Source organism: Scyliorhinus torazame, chromosome 16, assembly GCF_047496885.1.
Source record: "Scyliorhinus torazame isolate Kashiwa2021f chromosome 16, sScyTor2.1, whole genome shotgun sequence".
In the NCBI taxonomy this organism is placed as follows: domain Eukaryota; kingdom Metazoa; phylum Chordata; class Chondrichthyes; order Carcharhiniformes; family Scyliorhinidae; genus Scyliorhinus; species Scyliorhinus torazame.
In genome coordinates, this window is record NC_092722.1 from 40,823,451 (window position 1) to 40,841,820 (window position 18,370).

Sequence of the window (18,370 nt, forward strand, 5' to 3'; positions counted from 1 at the left end):
TTTCACTTACAAAGGGCAAGGCGCTCAGAGAGTGGGTGGCATGAAACAAATAACATGAAAAGAGGAGCAGGGCGGCACGGTGGCCCAGTGGTTAGCACAGCTGCCTTATGGCGGCGAGGACCCGGTTTAATCCCGGGTCATTGTGCGTGTGGAGTTTGCACATTCTTCCCGTGTCTGCGTGGGTCTCACCCCCACAACCCAAAGATGTGCAGGGTAGGCCGTGCTAATTTGGCCCTTAATTGGAGAAAACAAAATTAATTTGGTACTTTAAATTGATAAAAAAACATGAAAAGAGGAGCAGATGGAAGCAATGAGAGTGACATCTAAGCGAGGCTCTCTTCTCCAACGGGTTTGATATTCCCCTGCTCTCCGTTTTGCTCCCCCCTCATGCATTTGGGGCCATTTACCCACTCCCAAAGTCTTAAGATTGTGAGTTCAAGCACTACCCCTGGACTTCAGTGCAGCAGAGAAGGATTTAGATGAGGTGTTAAATAAAAGCTATGGCTGTATCCTGTGGCGATCCTGGAAGATCCTAAAAATCCTCTGATACAGTCCGGAAAAGGGGGCCGACGTCTTGGCGAACATTTCTCCCTCAACTGATTATTTAGCTCAGTGTTGTCTATGGGATCCCCATGGGTAAGAAAAATGCTCATGACATCTGCCTAGGTGACACTGTTTCTGCACTTTAAAGTTGTTGATTGTTCGGGAAGTATTTTGAAATTTTCCTGATAGATGGAGGTGGCAAATAAGTGCGGAGTTTGAGCCTGGTCTCCATTCAGAACATCACTGAGATGAGACTGTGGGGAAATCACAGCGACAAACTCCACATAACTGGGCTGAGATGTGCAGGGTGTGCCGTGTGTGTGAAAGGTGTTTGTCTGTGTGTGGAGAGGTACGCGGGGTGTGAAGTGTGCAAATGGGTGTGGAGGGGTGTTTTGTGTGTCTGTGCACATGCACATCTGTGTGAGAAATGTGCGCATGTGTCTGTGGTGTGCATGCCTAAATAAGTACGCGCGGGCGGTCTGTGCAAGTGTGCCCGCCAGTGCGCACATGTGTTTGTGTACGCTGGGTGTGCATGTGTCCGTGCGCGTGTCAGTATATGGGGTGTGTCGGCCTCGTGTGGTGGTGCGTGGGGTCAGCGTGTGCCTGTGCGCAGATTGAGTGTGTCTGTGCACGCGTGTCGGTGGGTGGGGTGGTGTCTGTGCACACAAGTTGCGCATGTGTCGTGTGCACATGTCGGTTTGTGGGGTGTGCTTGTTTGTGTGCATGTGTTGGTTCGTGGGGTGTGCGTGTCTGTGTGCATAGGTTGCATGTGTGTGCTTGGGGCATGCATGCATCTGTGTGCGCATGATGACTGGAGGGGCAAAGATGGTTGAATCCAGAATTGGGACTAACTATGACACCCTCCTCAGTCAAATACTCTGCTGACAACTTGTTATCTGGGCTGTGTGTGGTATTCTACACCAGGCCATTTGGTCTTTCGCAGACGTTCTTCCAAAGGTGACTTGGTTCTGGAGCTGTGATTAAAGGCCGTTTGCAGAGAAGCAGACGTGCTCTCTGCAAGTTCATGGGCAACACATCCCCAGAGCATTGAATCCAGAACATTGACACAGCCGACACTGAAATATCCCATGGATGTTACACAAGGTTAGAAAATCTGAGGACAGATTCTGAAAAAGTCTCTCTCTTTGAAGAGATTAAGGAGGCTTAAAAAAAAAAATCATCTTTTGGTTGTGATGTGGACATTGCTGGCAAAGGTAGGATTCATTGTCCATCTCTGGTTGTCCTCGAGAAGGTGTTGGTGAACAGAGGCAGTCCACAAGGTGAAGGTACACCCACAGTGCTGTTAGGATGGAAGCTTCAGGATTCTGGAAGTGGAACAGAGGGGTATGTGAAGGGTAACTCTGGAGTGTGGGAAATACCTGAAGATCCTGTGTTGAAGAGCTTCAACACTGCCTTCATGCAGGGAGGTGGGGGAAAAAGGGGAATTGCAGAGTTGGAAGAGGAGAGGACATGAGTGGGGAAACAAGGTTGGAAATGGCTCAATTGATGAGGGCCCTGGCATAAACCCTACCACACACTCCCGCTACGCAAAGCCCTCCCCAAAGCAGCGTGTGCGGTGCAGGAACCAATGCCAGTCAAGGGTTAGTAATAGGACACAAACGTGCACACCAGCTCAAGAGCTTCACCAGAGTTGAGGTGGCCTAAGGTGGCGATTGGTGCCAATTGTACAACAGAACACCATTTAAATACACATAGTGCGTGATATATTTTCTCAGTGCACGTCTTACCGCCAGCACCCGAGGGTAGGGCTCCTTCTCAGCTGAACGATCGAAAATGCGATATTCCATTTTCTGGCCCATACGGTTCATTATCTGGGGAGATAGCATGTCAAATAGAATGACCTACTGTGTTCTGCCCTACACGACTTTTGACCTGACCTGCCCTAATTTTTTTTTTTTGCAGGCTAATTCCTGCTTTACCAGTAGGTGGCGCAGTGGACCAGGATGTTGGAGGGCGACATATATTCCAGGAGGGTGAAAGCGGAGGACTAAAATGAAGCAAAGGATGAAAGGAAGAAAATAATAAGAGGGAAAGATGGAAGTCAGTATATCATGAAAACTATTTTAGACATGAGAAGGGGGTGAAAATAATCAATAGCATGCACTAAAAGAGAACTGTACAAACTCAACAGAGGACATGAGCAGCCTGCTATTCGCGGGTCTAAGCAGCAGAACGGAGTGGCGAAGTTCCTGAACTTCCTGCAGCCAAGTGGGGGGACCTCCAATCACCACCCTGAGGTCTCGCCTCTGTCCGTCACAAAGAGTTTCTTTCTGAACCAACATCGCAGCTGCCAGCTTTAGCAGGTGAATGCTCAGTGTACCCGTGCTACCTTTCTCTTAATGCCGATGTAAACTAATCATTTCAAGCAGATTAACACGTCCAATCAGAGATGGCTAGACAATACCCCCCCCCCCCCCCCCCGAGTGTATTGAGTGCTAGGCCCGTCTACATTGGGGGGGGGGGGGGGGGGGGATCCAAATACTGCACCACTGGAAACATAAACTGTGCTGCACGGTGTTAAATGTAGAATTGAAAGTGAGCCTCAGTAATGGTGACCACAACAACTATCATCCACTGTTGTAAAAACCCACCTGGTTCATTAATGTCCTTTAGGAAGGGAAATCTGCTGCATTTATCTGGTCTGACCTACACGTCACTCCAGACCCACAGCCATGCGGTTGACACTTAACTGCCCTTTGAAATGGCCGAGCGAGTCACTCAGTTCTAGGGCAATTAGGATGGAGGCAACAAACGCTGGCCCAGCCAGCGATATCCTCACCCCACGAAAAAGAACAAAAGCTAATAGACTCTGTTGTCTATACTGGGACAGTGGGGAGTTAACGCCAAATGTTCCACTGTTTCCACTAGTAATGGGATGAATGAGTGGATGTCAAACTGCGTGTTAAAATTTCCAATTCACTTCCCAATCTATTGACAAGGTGAAGGTTCAGCTCACCCAACAGAGTCAAACATCAACAATAAGGTGAGAGCAACTCAGGACCCTTCACTCACTCCCATCGCGGTAACAAGCTGAGGATAGTAGTGCCTTCAATCATGGTCGCAGGATGGGACGCCCTGGCTCGTGTTCTGTAAGACTCACCGAGTGGTTGGTGAGTTTGAGGTCATGTTAGCCTGTTACAAATAGACATTTCTATCTAGAAACATAGAAAATAGGAGCAGGAACAGGCCATTCGGCCCTTCGAGCCTGCTCCACCATTCATTATGATCATGACTGATCATCCAATTCAATAGCCTGCTCCCCCTCCTTCCGCCTCCTTTGCCCCAAAGATATATATGTAACTGCTTCTTGAAAACGTACAGGGTGGGATTCTCCGTCCCGCCGTGCCAGATTTCTGGTTCAGCGCACCGTCAGGATTGTCCCTTTCGCCGGCTGGTCAATGGGGTTTCCCAGTGTGGGGCATTCCCACGCCCTCGGGAAACCCCCAGGGCTGCCGGCAAAATGGAGCATCCCGACGGCGGAGAAATCAGCCCACGGCGCATTGGCCTCAAATGCTTTCTATGGGAGTGAAGTCCACGGACCGACCACTCTCTGGGTGAAGACATTTCTCCTCATCTCTGTCCTAAATGGTCTATCCCGTATCCTCAGATTATGACCCCTGGTTCTGGACACCTCCCCACCATCAGGAGCATCCTTCCTGCATCTACCCTGTCAAGTCCTGTTAGAACTTTATAGCTTTTTATGGGTTCCCCTCTAAACTCCAGCGAAAACAATCCTAACCGACTCAATCACGCCTCACACATCAGTCCTGCCACCCCAGAGATCAGTCTGAGGAAGGTTCGCTGCACTCCCTTTCTAGCACAAACATCCTTCCTCAGATAAAGAGACCAAAACTTCAACAATATTCCAGGTGTGGCCTCAACAAGGCCCTGCATAACTGCAGGAATACATCCCTTCTCCTGTACTTGAATCGTCTCGTAATGAAGGCCAGCACACTATTTGCCTCTTTACCGCCTGCTGCACCTGTGTGCTTATGACAGCTGGTTTAGCTCAGTGGGCTAGACAGCTGGTTTGTGATGCAGAACAAGGCCAGCAGCGCGGGATCAATTCCAGTACCAACTGAGAATTCCAAATTCTCCCTCAGTGTACCCGAACAGATGCCGGAATGTGGCAACTAGGGGCTTTTCACAGTAACTTCATTGCAGTGTTAATGTAAGCCTACTTGTGACAATAAAGATCATTTGCATTTTAAAAAATTTACCCTCAGTGACAGGTGTACGAGGACACCCAGGTCTCGTTGCACATTCCGCTCTCCTAACTTATGGCCATTCAGGTAATAATCTGCCTTCCCGTTTTTGCTACCAAAGTGGATAACCTCACATTGATCCAGATTTTACTGCATCTGCCATTCATTTGCCCGCTCACTCAAGTTGTCCCATATTGTAGCTGGTTTGACACACTTACTGCACTCTCCAAATTGCACCAACTAAAGACTCAGCCCTCAGCAGTGTTAACAGCTCCTGTCAATGTTCCTTAGAACCTTTGCATTGCTTTCCTGAATTGCATTAGTACAAGCCGATCAACTGGTCACAATTCATACTGCACCTTCAAAGCTGCCCCCCTTTAAGGGGAGACTCTTGACTGGAATTTCAAGCCTCCTTGCAGAGCATCAGTGGGCAATGCTTCTCAGAGCATGCCACTGATACACCTTCCATCACTTTATCACACAACACAGGGGGAGGTCAGCCAGCACACTCTGTCTGTGCTGTTCCCAGCAGGACCAACACTAATTGGGAATGAGCAATGGATAGCCACATTACTGCATGAATCAATTCAACAAGTACCTCTCCCTGGTCTGTACAGGTGATGTTCAGAGAGGAATGAGGAAAATAATAAGGGGGTCGGAGGGAGAATCGCAGAAGGGCAAAGGTGATTTATCCCTTTCATTCCCTGCGCAAGCACTTTATGATCCAGGGGTGTAAGTGACAGCTGAGGAAAAAGCCCGCCTGTCTGTACGGGCACACCCAAATCATTGCCACATTGTTCTGGACTAAACAGGGCCCAATTTCCCAAGGAGAACAGGTGCAGGAAGCTGTTTGCTCCAAATCTCTTCGACACTAAAACCTCTTCTCTCACACACGAGAGAGCAGAGACCTCCCACACTGACACAGATCCAACAGGAAAGGACTGAACAGAACATCTATTGGTATCAATAAACAGCTCAATCCAATGGGCTGCCTGTTTTCAGAATCTTGGGCACACCTCTTCACATAACGATGCCTTATGCTTCATAATGCTGTACATCCCAGAGCCAGTGTAATATCCATCCACCGCCTTTAACATTCACTCCTTCCATCAGTGCACAGTGGCAGCAGTGTCTACCATCTACAAGGTACAGTGCGGCAAATCGTGGAACTTTCTTCAACAGCATTTATCAAGCCCGGCACCTCTACCACCTACAAGGACAAGTGCAACAGGTGGGTGGGAACTCCATGACCGAAATAATGCAAGCTCCTCCCCAAGCCACAGAACGTCCTGACTTGGAACACAATCAGCCATTCACTGTTTCTGAGTCAAAATCCTGGAACCTCCTAGCTAACAACACTGTGGATGTCCCTGCACCACATAGACTCCAGTGGTCCAAGAAAGATAGCCCAAGGGCAATTGAGGACGGGCAAAAAATGCTGGCCTTGCCAGCAACGTCCAAGCCCTACGAAAGCTTGAAACAAATTCTCAATGCAGGCCCTGGGCATCACACCGTGACGTTCCACCTTCCCACATATTCTATTTGCTGCACATATAAACCTGCTCTTTATTTATTTATTTATTAATTATAAATTTAGAGTACCCAATTAATTTTTTCCAATTAAGGGAAATTTAGCGCGGCCAATCCACCTAACCTGTACATCTTTAGGTTGTGGGGTGAGACCCACGCAAACATGGGGAGAATGTGCAAACTCCACACAGACAGTGACCCAGAGCTGGGATCGAACCTGGGACCTCGGCGCCGTGAGGCAGTAATGCTAACCACTGAGCTACCGTGCTGCCCCTAAAAACGTGCTCTTTATATCAGTGTGATCAGTGTTCATGCTCCAAGTTACTGCTTGCTCTATAGTTTATATTTTCCCCCATTTGCTTCTTTGTCTATCTCTTGTGAAAGGCACAAGCGCCCGGTGTCTGCAGAAACCTCGTCCAACAGTAACTTTCAAAAGGGAATTGCACAAAAGGTAAAAGTTTGCAAGGCTTTGGGGAAAGAGCAGGAGAGTGGAAGCAGTGGGATAGCTCTATACCAAGGGTTTGACGCAGGGTCAGTAGGCTGAATGGCCTCCTTCTGCACAGCATCATTTGCAATGTTCTATTTTATCATGGAAAGTTGAACAGTAAGGCTCAATCCTGTGATCGTCCAACGGACAAGCAGCGCAACTTAAACCTGGGGAGCATGAAGGCAGGTGGGGGGGCGCTGGATTGTGACCGAGAATTCTAAGCCTGCTCCCAATTTCTCGACCGGGGTCATTTTGTAAAGGTGTTCCCCCTCCAGCCCCTGCTCCTGGGCCTCTGCACAGCAAGAGGTGAACAAAAGCCACTAGGACAGCTCCCTCCTTTCCAATTTTGCATCTATCTCCTTAAAATGCCCAGCATCGCCATCCTTTTGTTGAACACCGCTGTTAGATTCTGTGTTCATTTCCTGGAACTAAACCTTTGCCAGCTTGAGGTTAACGAAGGAATTGTGAGAGCACCATTCACAGCCGATAACTCCATGTCTCCTTTCTTAAATTGTATCGGGTTGCTTCTGAATGTAAGCAAATCCTCTTCTTGAAGCTCAGACTGCACAAAATGCAGCAGGCCAAAACTGAAGAGGGAGGGAATCTTTAAAAAGTTACTCCACATTGTGTTTGATCGCTCACTACCCCCACCAACAACAAAACGACATACAGAGGGGTAAAGAAAAACACACGAGTAATAATGTAGACAAATGTAGAAGGGGAGAAGTGGTGCCTTGAGGGCAATCTATCGCCATATTGTCTCCCTAACTCACTGCCCATTGCTGGACTGTAACTGGCTGCTCGCATGTTCATAGTAATGACTTAACAAGAGTAAAATGATTTAAAAAAAAGAGCCCACACATAAACCAGGGCAGGTACTAATTAGGATGAGAGCCAGTACAGTCCCTGGCTGTATGTCACAAAGTGCTCCATTCCCCAGTAGGGCCACGTTAAGATCATTAGAAAATGGAAGGCACTCAATAATGACATTGGACATCCTGCTATTCATCTCCCTGTTGGTCCATCTGGCCACAGGGCTCCCTGTGAATTCAAGGGCAATGCCAGTGAGATTCTGCATCTGATATGGAACTGGGGGTTGTAGCTCCGGTCACTTACCATGGCCAACTCTGCCTCCAGTTCCTTAATCCTGTTTTCTTTCAGGTCCAGCTGTGATCGGAGTGCAGCCACATGGTCAGTTGCCTCCTTGGCTTGTCTGCGTAGCTCCCATTTCTCTCGTTCCAGCGACTCTTTCTCTTTCGCCAGAACCTTCACTGCATCTTCACTCTCCTGCAAAGGGTAGGAATGGAGTCTGCAGATTTATCGAGGCAGTTGAAAAGCACAGTGAACCAGGAGGTAAACTTTAAAAGACTCCTAAAGGTACTGAGGCCTTTTGATCAAATATTTGGCATCAAATATTCTTTCACCAGGAGGGAAAAGGAGGATCGAGGGAGGGGTGGGGGTGCAAGGGGAGGGTGAGAGGGAGGGAGTGGGGGCAAAAAGGGAGAAGGGCAAGGCAAAGAGAGAAAGGGAGATGGAGGCAAACAGAGAGGGGTGAAAGGTAATGAAGAGAGAGGGGAAGGGAGCTTTGGGTTTGTGGAATTCAGCTGCCCGGTCACACAACCAACATTAGACACAGCAAGACCAAAATTTGGAATCAGGGCCTTGGGGTTGGATTAGTCGATGACCCATTAGAAACAGAACTTCTACAGTTCAGAGAAACTGACTCTGAAACCAGGCGAGCTGCCATCAATCACTTCTCTTCCATGCTGGGTGATAAGAAGCTTCAATGTGTCTCAAAGCTTCAGGCATCTTAGTTTATAGAGAATGATACACAGTGAGAGAGATGGACAGAAAAATAGAGGTGGGGAGAGAGAGAACGAGAAAGAAAGAGGGTGGGGAGAGAGAGAACAAGAAAGAAAGAGAGAGGGAGAGAAATAAAGAAAGAAATTGCAAGCAACTCAAACATATCTTATTTTCACTGAGGGGAGAGCAAGTCATACAGGAGGGAGGTGGACAGAGAAAGTGCAGGATACATCAGTTCCAGAATGCAACATTTAAGCTTGGGCTTCCTGACAGTGGCATCCCAGTGTCTATTTTTGGTGGAGAACAATTATTGATGTCAGAGGAGATTGTCATAGTCAACTCTGGTTTTCAAATACCTCATCCACCATCTAACAAGGCAAAACTCAAGACTATTAAAGAGTTCTCTGATCAAAGTGCGGGATGTTAATATCAGGAACAGCACATTTTTCAATACATGCACCCACATGTATTGAGTACTCCCGGGTGAGAAGCAGCTTGGATTATACACCGAATAAAGCTCCTTTTAACTCCCTCATTAATACCAGTCAGCCCCAACATCAGAAGAGCGCTTTCTGAGCCAGTATGACTACAATTTTCTCCAGCCACCTCTGTTCAATCAGCACCAATTGCCGCTGAACCATGGAAGAGTTTCAATTCTGCACTCGCGGGAAACATTACGAAAGCTGGTTCAAAATGAGGACTCCTGTAATGTCTGGAGAGGAGGGGATTTTTACACTTAGCGGCATTTGAGACAAGGCCGATAAGTTGAAAGGTCCCAGTGTGGCAGCAGTTCCCCCTCCCCACACCTCTCTGATGACTAATATTCCCTCTAACCTGCACGGGCAGTGTGTCACACAGTGAAACAAACAGAACACCCTCAACTTGCGTTCCCGTTAACATTTGCACAAGAGCAGTCACGCAGCAATGATAAATGAATCATGTGTACGACAAACATCTACACTCGGTGCACAGAAATTCAAGAAATCATTGCCGACGATCCTCCTTCCTTCCATCCCTGATGAAAAGTTAACCTGTCTTCTCCCTATATCAGATGTGTATTTCCAGCATCCCACACTCTTATTTACCTTTCTGTGTTGCTCATAATTCCTTATAAAATCGCGTAACTGCTCCTCTCGGCTCTCGAGTGTTGCGTACAGCTGCTGCATTTGGTTTACCAGGTCGGCCTTCTCCGCTTTTAATCGTTTGCGATCTGTCTTCATGGCTATTTCAGAGCAAAAAGGAGACAATTAGATTGGCGCGTGACCAACATACAAGTGCAGTGACTGGCCTAGTGGTACTAGGAACACCGAGGGCCTATTCATTGACAGAGGCCTATAGCTGCTTCTTCAGTCAAGTCTCAGTGAATAAGTGTGGAGAAAGAATGTGCACAAGGAGCACAGAAAGAGTAAGAAAACGGTGTTGGAGCAATTATTGTGGTCAGTACAAGGATGGGCTGTTTCTGATGGGAAATTAGATTGACTTCAATGGGGCCCTATATTCGGGTGAGCTGTAACTCAGACCTGCAATCTCACTGAGGTTTAAAGCGGGACCAGATTTATGCCAACACATAGGTATATGTACATACACAAACAAAAATGTATTCACCAGCACTATAACACTTGGCCTGCAGCAACTGTAGAGCTACAGAGGGATACATCGCCGGAGGCCATTTGGCCCCTCCTGGTTGTGCTGGCACTCTGCCAGAGGAATTCAGTAGACATTCCATTTCTCTGCTCTCTTCCCACAGCTCCGAATCTTTTCTCCTTTTCATATATTTACTCATTTTTTTCTCCCCCACCCCTTTTAAAAGTTGCAATTATCTCCACTACGCACACAGGCGACCCTCAATGTGGCAATACTGTTATGGAGTGCGGGGTTGGAAAGGGATGTTTTGGATGTTGCTGTCTCATTCTCAAATTAAAACATCAAAACCAGCAGCTTGAGAATAAAATATTGGTGGGAACGGAGATTTAAATTTGACATTTGAACTTGCGGCTTCATGGCGCATATCTATGTGGCCAACAAAGAAATATGGCTTAGATATTCTTGCTCGATTGCTTATTTACCCTTTACCCTCAACTACTTCTTCCACAGGGCAGCACGGGGGCGCAGTGGTTAGCAGTGCTGCCTCACAACGCCGAGAACCGGGTCACTGTGTGGAGTTTGCACATTCTCCCCGTGTCAGCGTGGGTCTCACTTTCACAACCCAAAGATGTGCAGGGTAGGTGGATTGGCCACGCTCAATTGCCCCTTAATTGGAAAAAAAAAGAATTGGGTAACACTAAATTTATTTTTAAAAAACGACTTCTTCCACCAAGAAAAAACTCTCCCATCCCGATTCCCCATCAGCCATGTTACGCTGTTGTGCGAAGCCAAGATCTACCCCTTTGTGTGAAACAGTTAAATCCAAACTGTGTGCGCAGCTTCCCTTTTCGCTGCTCTAGTCAGTGGCCCCTGGTTATGGGCTGCGTGCTTATGTCAAACATATCACTTAGTGTTGAGTTTGTCTGTACTCCTGAATCTCAGGCTCCTCTGGCCTATTAAACCTAATCGTACATTTATGGCGTATGGTTTCCTGTACACAAGGTGATTCGAAACATATGACTGTGTAAATGAGGCAGGCTGTAGGTAGGGGGGTGGAGGAGGAAGGAAGTGAAGGAAATGCAAGAGACGGGTGATTCGCACACTTCAAAAGCAAGGAAAGCTCAGGAAAATCTAGCTGTTGCACGAGTGATTCTACATTGAGCATGAAGTTGGGCGCCCCCCCCCCCCAACATGAATAATTGCTGGGGAGAGGGAGCAAGCTGACAGATTGGCAGGTTGGGTCGTCTGACTAAGGCAATAGCTTCCCATTTAGAATTCATAGGGCACTGCAATACAATCCAAGGCCTGTCTCAAGGTCACCAGCCATCTGTCTGCTGCACATCAGAGAAAAGCATCAGAATGACAAGGGAATCCCACTGGAATTCTGCCAATCACCAGCAGGGAAAGGGAGACAAGTTCGAGCAGCCATGCTAACGTGGCAGCTTTCCCACAAGGGAGAATTTTCCAATTTTGTTTTTCCAGTCTGCTTTTGGTGAAATCCTAACCCAGAGGAACTGAAAGAGAAAGTCCTCCCGCACTCCCACACCAGTCACTGTGTGGTGCACTCTCCTGTGCTTTCCTTGTAGCTGCTGCTCATCCGTATTGAAGGGTGACTCTCAAATCTGTGATCTTAGGGTTAACTAGAGTGATAATGCTGTAAACCTCGATGACTCTATAGTGGCCGGATTACAGCTCACCTGTCCAGGACAACATCTGTATCCAGAGATTAGCCTGTTAATATTAAAAGTTTCTGACTCCAAAGTGATTACCCAGTGTCTGTCAGGAACAAGCACTGCATCAAATATGAAAACAGCTCATTCACTGTACTGGTTAATAGCAGAAAAGAGAAAAATAGATCCGACTTCAGCCAAGTCACTTAATTTTCTGAATACACACCATTCAGCCCTTCAGATTGCTCCCTTATCAGTGCCCGATATGTGGCAACCAGTCCTGTACCCTCGTGTGTTACAGTGACAGACCTATATCCACAGTACTCTACCCCAGTGCTGTAGTGACAGACTTGTATCCACAATACTGTAACCCAGTGCTGTAGTGACAGACTTGTATCCACAATACTGTAACCCAGTGCTGTAGTGACAGACCTATATCCACAGTACTGTACCCCAGTGTTACACATTGACAGACCTGTACCCGCCAGCACTGTACCCCAGTGTTACAGTGACAGATCTGCACCCACAGTACTGTACCCCAGTGTTTTACAGTGACAGACCTGTGCCCACCAGTACTGTTCCCCAGTGTTTTACAGTGACAGGCCTGTGCCCACCGTACTGTACCCCAGTGTTACAGTGACATCTGCACCCACAGTACTGTACCCCAGTGTTATACAGTGACAGACCTGTACCCACCGTACTGTACCCCAGTGTTATACAGTGACAGACTTGTATCCACTTGTACTGTGATGCAGTATTACACAATGATAGACCTCTGTCCATCAGTACTGTACCTCAGGGTTATATGGTATCGGATCTGTATTCACCGTAATGTACATCTATGTTATACAGTGACAGCTATGCATCCACTAGCACTGTAGCCCAGTGTTTAACATTGAAAGATATGTATCCACTAATACAGGCATTTTCAAAGTCGGGGTCACGACCTGCGGGTGGGTCGTGGGCGGATGTCAGGAGGGTCACGGAGCCGTCCATCGCGGCATTCCCGATCGCTGGCTTTTAACAATGCTGGCTGCGAGGGGCTTTGAAAATGACGGCCGCGACCAGCTAGAAATATGCAGGCGCACTGCACATGGATGCCCGCTCACCAGTGCGCATGCGGCCCGGGAGTGTTGGGACCTGAACCCGGGGCCAAGGTGCGATAGCGGCATGGCGACGGCTGATTGCGTGGTGATCACCAATGATGAACAAGGCTATGACCTCATCTGCTTTGCATCCCTAAACATTACTGTAATGATCTGGAGAGAGTATATATTCCTCATGGTTTAATCATGGACAGAACTGAATGTTTGGCGAGGGATATAATGAAAGCCATGGGAAATCATCACATCTCATCCCAATGACGGTGGGCTTCATCCGCTTGAAGAGTTCTTGTAATGATCAGTCAACAGGGGAGTTACTCAAGAGTTTCCGAACTGTGGTACGAAATCCACGCTTTCCTCCTCGAGAAACGTCTTCTCTGGCTGATTCGTTTGCTGATGAAACTTGGATGCTATATCTTACCTCTCCTCCTGTGAACCCGATTGGAGTGAGATCATGAGGCCCAAGCAGGTTCACCTCTCACATTAAAGGTAAGAGAAAAGGTTGGCCGGTTGGCAAAAATGGGTCCCCGGGAAAAAAAAGGTTTGAAAAACACTGCACTAATATATCACTACTGTTACTCAATTGAAAATACTCTGTTCAGACATGGCCCAAGTTTGGGAGAGCACAGAAAGGCCAATATTAAAATACGTGCTCCTGTCAAAGAGCTGCTCACTCAGTGCATTGGGATCGCCTCTTGGGGATATCACTGCCGAGGTCAATGTGTCCTAGCACGATTTCCGCACAAGAAGAAATGGATGGAAAATTGTATGGAATGCTCTAACCTCTAGGCCGAGTACACATTCTTGCCCTTATGAAGTTCTACATAAGTTCAAAGCTACAGAAATTGGCTCTAATATACAGCTGCCCTGTTAGGAGCTTTTTACAACTCTAATGAGCACAGCATGGAAGTTTAACTCAGTGACCATTTCTCTGAGATTCCAGTGATGACGGCCCCGTACTCAGATTCTTCTTGTCCTCTCTCCTCCCTCATTTCCTGGAGCGGTGGGCCAAACCTTGTTGCCTCTGGTGACACTAACATCAACACCACTCTCCAGACCGCCAGGATGCTGCCTGGTTGTCTCGCTCTCTCTCACTCAGTTCCACATTTCTGGAGGTATGCCACAGGAGAGCAATGGGATCGCACAGCTTCATCACTACATTCTCTGCGTGTTCCCTAAACAGCTCCTTTACATCATTGCTCTTCTACGTTGAAACTATTAAAATACTAGGGAGTATTGAGAAAGGTCCAAAATATTGGCGCCCAGCCTCAGAAACATCAGCTTAATTAAACAATGTCACATACTGGACCCAATTCCAAAACCTTTCCGACATTGGTTTGATAATCGTTTGCTCATTGATGGAGCTGGGGTGGGCGCCAGTGCTGGTCAAGAACCAATTTTAATTTTTCAATATTGACAATTTTGACATAGATCAATCACTCACACATAGCCCCCCAGGTGACGGAGTCCCTCAGCACATCGCCCATTTCAGCACTCCCACCCACCCAAAACAGGCCTGCCGTTTGAATGATCACAGCCCACTGTGGTGATTACAAGGCACCATTGATATCTGTTCTGCAAGGAATACAGCGATTAGAACAGTTTTAAATCAAATCCAGCAACATCACTGCGCTGGAGGTGCATTCACACAACCATTTACTTTGAACAAACATGACTGACATTTTGTAGGCAATGAAATGGGTAACCAGCTGCAAAGTTAGGGAAGAACATTGGCCAGATAGCCAGAAAAAAAACATTGTTCTTTGAGCAGTTCAATAGAATCTTTAACATGAACCAGAACAGAAATACAGGACTTTGGTTTAAGTTACAAGGGAAGCATAAATATAGAAAATGTGAGGTTGTGGAATGTACCAATGCGGCACACATACAAGGGAACCTTCTGCGTGTTGTAGGGACAATCACTCTTTTGGACTCAGTTGCCGGTCATGGTATGTTTGCAGGAAAGCAGTTAGCATTGCTCCCAGGTGCTCTAACCTAAGTGGCTAGTTTAGGAGGAGGAAAGGTTGCTGCATGCTCTGGGCATGGGTTCCCACTGCAGTGAAAATTTCATAGCTCCTGGGCTAGAGAATTCCAAAGATTCACAACATTCGGAGTGAAGGGTTGTGGAAGCTCAATCATTGAGTTAGTTCAAGATAGAAATTGGCAGATTTCTGGATACTAAAGACATCAGCAGATAAGGGAAAAGTTGGGGGGGGGGGGGGGGGGGGGGGGAATGGTGTAGAGGTAGATGATCGGTTTTGATTGCCAGAACAGGCTTCAGGGGCTGAATGGCCTACTCCTGTTTTTACGTTCTTATATCACAGCCTGCCAACCTGAAAACGACCTAGCGTGTCCCTCACTGTCGAGAGGCACATTGCCGAAGGAGGATGTGTGCTTCTCTCACTGTCGGTGTGCAGTTTACGTCCAGGATGGGTGCCTGGGTGTCTTACCATTAAAGGTGAGTGTGTGAACCTCTCACTGTGGAGAAATGGCTATCCCGTGGCCAGCTGGTGACTCCCAATGTTTATGCTAATACACAAAACCAATGCTCGCACATCTGACCAATAGATAAATGATCTGACGACTGGGTCACTCGGACACGATTCCCTCCCTCTTACTAACGGGACTCTTGAGACTCCAGTCTTGATTCAGAGTGACAATAGAAAAGGTCTCGGCTCTGTGTCAGCAGCACCTCCCTGCAGCCTCGCTCAACAATGTGAAAGAGTCCTGCTTGGACAGGTCAAGCTGAAATCTTTCATTGCACCTACTTCATATTGCCATGGTGACACAACTCTGAGAACCAGCCATCAATCAGTCTGCAAATCTGTAATCACACTGAACAGTATTGACCTGACACGAGGAACTTCATTAAATGGTGCTTTAACACGACCATGATATTAGTGACTCCTGATGTGCAAATCACTGGCAGTTAATAATCTAACCGTGCCCGTATAGGTTCAATTATTGACGGCGGCTGAGATTTTGCTGGGCTCTGAATTTGTTTCCTGATTTCCCGCTTACTATACATGCGCAGAAGTCCAACTCAATTTGGCCTCACCACTGGGCTGAGAGGAGTACCAAGACACCAGAAAGGGTGGACATAAGTCTTGCTTCACGCTCCCAAAATCTGGAACAAAAGTAAAAAAAGAGCCGGAAATGGCTCCACCAAGAGTTAATAGAATTTAATATAGAAAATGTGCAATATGCTTTGGAGCAATGAGAGAAAATAAATGATGTTCATAACAAGGGTGCAGGAATGTGAACCAAGCCACGTTGGGAGAGTTCAGAGTGACGAATGATTAGAGACAGTTGGTCAAGGAGAAGGATCTTGATGAAAGATTATATGAAGCGCAGCCCCCGGATGGGAAGGAGAGAATGATGTGCTTTCTGGATCAGCTGGAATTTCCTAAGGTGGAGGAACAGGCGAGAGTGGGGCTGGGAGCACAGATTGAGACGGAGGAAGTAATGAAAGGGATTGGAAGCATGCAGGCGGGGAAGGCCCCGGGTCCAGACGGATTCCCAGTTGAATTCTATAAGAAATATTTGGACTTGCTGGCCCCGCTACTGATGAGAACCTTCAATGAGGTGAGGGAAAGGGGGCAGCTGCCCCCGACTATGTCAGAGGCAACGATATCGCTCCTCCTAAAGAAGGAAAAAGACCCGCTGCAATGCGGGTCATACAGGCCCATTTCCCTCCTGAATGTGGATGCTAAGATTCTGGCCAAGGTAATGGCAATGAGGATAGAGGATTGTGTCCCGGGGGTGGCCCATGAGGACCAAACTGGGTTTGTGAAGGGGAGGCAGCTAAATACAAATATACGGAGGCTGCTAGGGGTAATGATGATGCCCCCACCAGAGGGGGAAGCGGAGATAGTGGTGGCGATGGATGCCGAGAAAGCATTTGATAGAATGGAGTGGGATTATTTGTGGGAGGTGTTGAGGAGATTTGGCTTTGGGGATGGGTATATCAGGTGGGTACAGTTGCTGTATAGGGCCCCGATGGCGAGCGTGGTCACGAATGGACGGGGGTCTGACAATTTTCGGCTCCATAGAGGGACGAGGCAGGGATGTCCTCTATCCCCGTTATTGTTTGCATTGGCGATTGAACCCCTGGCCATGGCACTGAGGGGTTCCAGGAAGTGGAGGGGAGTACTTAGGGGGGGAGAAGAACACCGGGTATCTCTGTATGCGGATGATTTGTTGCTATATGTGGCGGACCCGGCGGAGGGGATGCCAGAGATAATGCGGATACTTGGGGAGTTTGGGGATTTTTCAGGGTATAAACTGAACATGGGGAAAAGTGAGCTATTTGTGGTGCATCCGGGGGAACAGAGCAGAGAGATAGAGGATTTACCGTTGAGGAAGGTAACAAGGGACTTCCGGTACCTGGGGATCCAGATAGCCAAGAATTGGGGTACATTACATAGGCTTAATTTAACACGGTTGGTGGAACAGATGGAGGAGGATTTCAAGAGATGGGACATGGTGTCCCTGTCATTGGCAGGTAGGGTGCAGGCGGTTAAAATGGTGGTCCTCCCGAGATTCCTTTTTGTGTTCCAGTGCCTCCCGGTGGTGATCACGAAGGCTTTTTTCAAAAGAATTGAGAAGAGCATTATAAGTTTTGTGTGGGCTGGGAAGACCCCGAGAGTGAGGCGGGGATTCTTGCAGCGTAGTAGGGACAGGGGGGGGGGGGGCTGGCACTACCGAGCCTAAGTGAGTACTACTGGGCCGCCAATGTTTCAATGGTGTGTAAGTGGATGGGAGAAGGGGAGGGAGCGGCGTGGAAGAGATTGGAGAGGGCGTCCTGTAGGGGGACCAGCCTGCAAGCAATGGTGACGGCGCCGCTGCCGTTCTCACCAAAGAAATACACCACAAGCCCGGTGGTGGTGGCTACATTGAAAATTTGGGGGCAGTGGAGACGGCATAGGGGAGGGACGGGAGCTTCGGTGCGGTCCCCGATAAGAAACAATCATAGGATCGTTCCGAGGAGAATGGATGGGGGATTTGGAGCATGGCAAAGAGCTGGGGTAGTACAATTAAGAGATCTATTTGTAGACGTTTGCGAGTCTGGGAGTGCTGACGGAGAAATATGGGTTGCCCCAAGGGAATGCATTTCGGTATATGCAATTGAGGGCTTTTGCGAGGCAACAGGTGAGGGAATTCCCGCAGCTCCCGACGCAGGAAGTGCAGGATAGAGTGATCTCAGAGACATGGGTGGGGGACGGTAAGGTGGCGGACATATACAGGGAGATGAGGGACGAGGGGGAGATCATGGTAGACGAGCTGAAAGGGAAATGGGAAGAAGAAATGGGGGAGGAGATTGAGGAGAGGCTGTGGGCTGATGCCCTACGTAGGGTAAACTCATCGTCCTAGTGTGCCAGGCTAAGCCTGATACAATTTAAGGTGCTACACAGGGCGCATATG

At 47.9% G+C, this 18,370-nt stretch overlaps 1 protein-coding gene across 6 annotated transcripts in view; it reads right to left on the reverse strand.

Annotated features, from left to right (window-relative positions):
- The window catches only part of kazna (kazrin, periplakin interacting protein a), a 798,970-nt gene that overhangs the window by 154,177 nt on the left and 626,423 nt on the right, over positions 1-18,370 (reverse strand). For 5 of the 6 annotated variants that reach the window (XM_072478389.1, XM_072478391.1, XM_072478392.1 and 2 more), the window contains 3 exons: positions 9,675-9,811; positions 7,903-8,073; positions 2,292-2,375 (listed from right to left, as the gene is read on the reverse strand). In XM_072478389.1, the coding sequence (XP_072334490.1) occupies positions 2,292-2,375; positions 7,903-8,073; positions 9,675-9,811 (392 nt within the window). The remainder of the gene's footprint in view (positions 1-2,291; positions 2,376-7,902; positions 8,074-9,674; positions 9,812-18,370) is intronic. The other variant, XM_072478390.1, reaches the window with a different exon arrangement.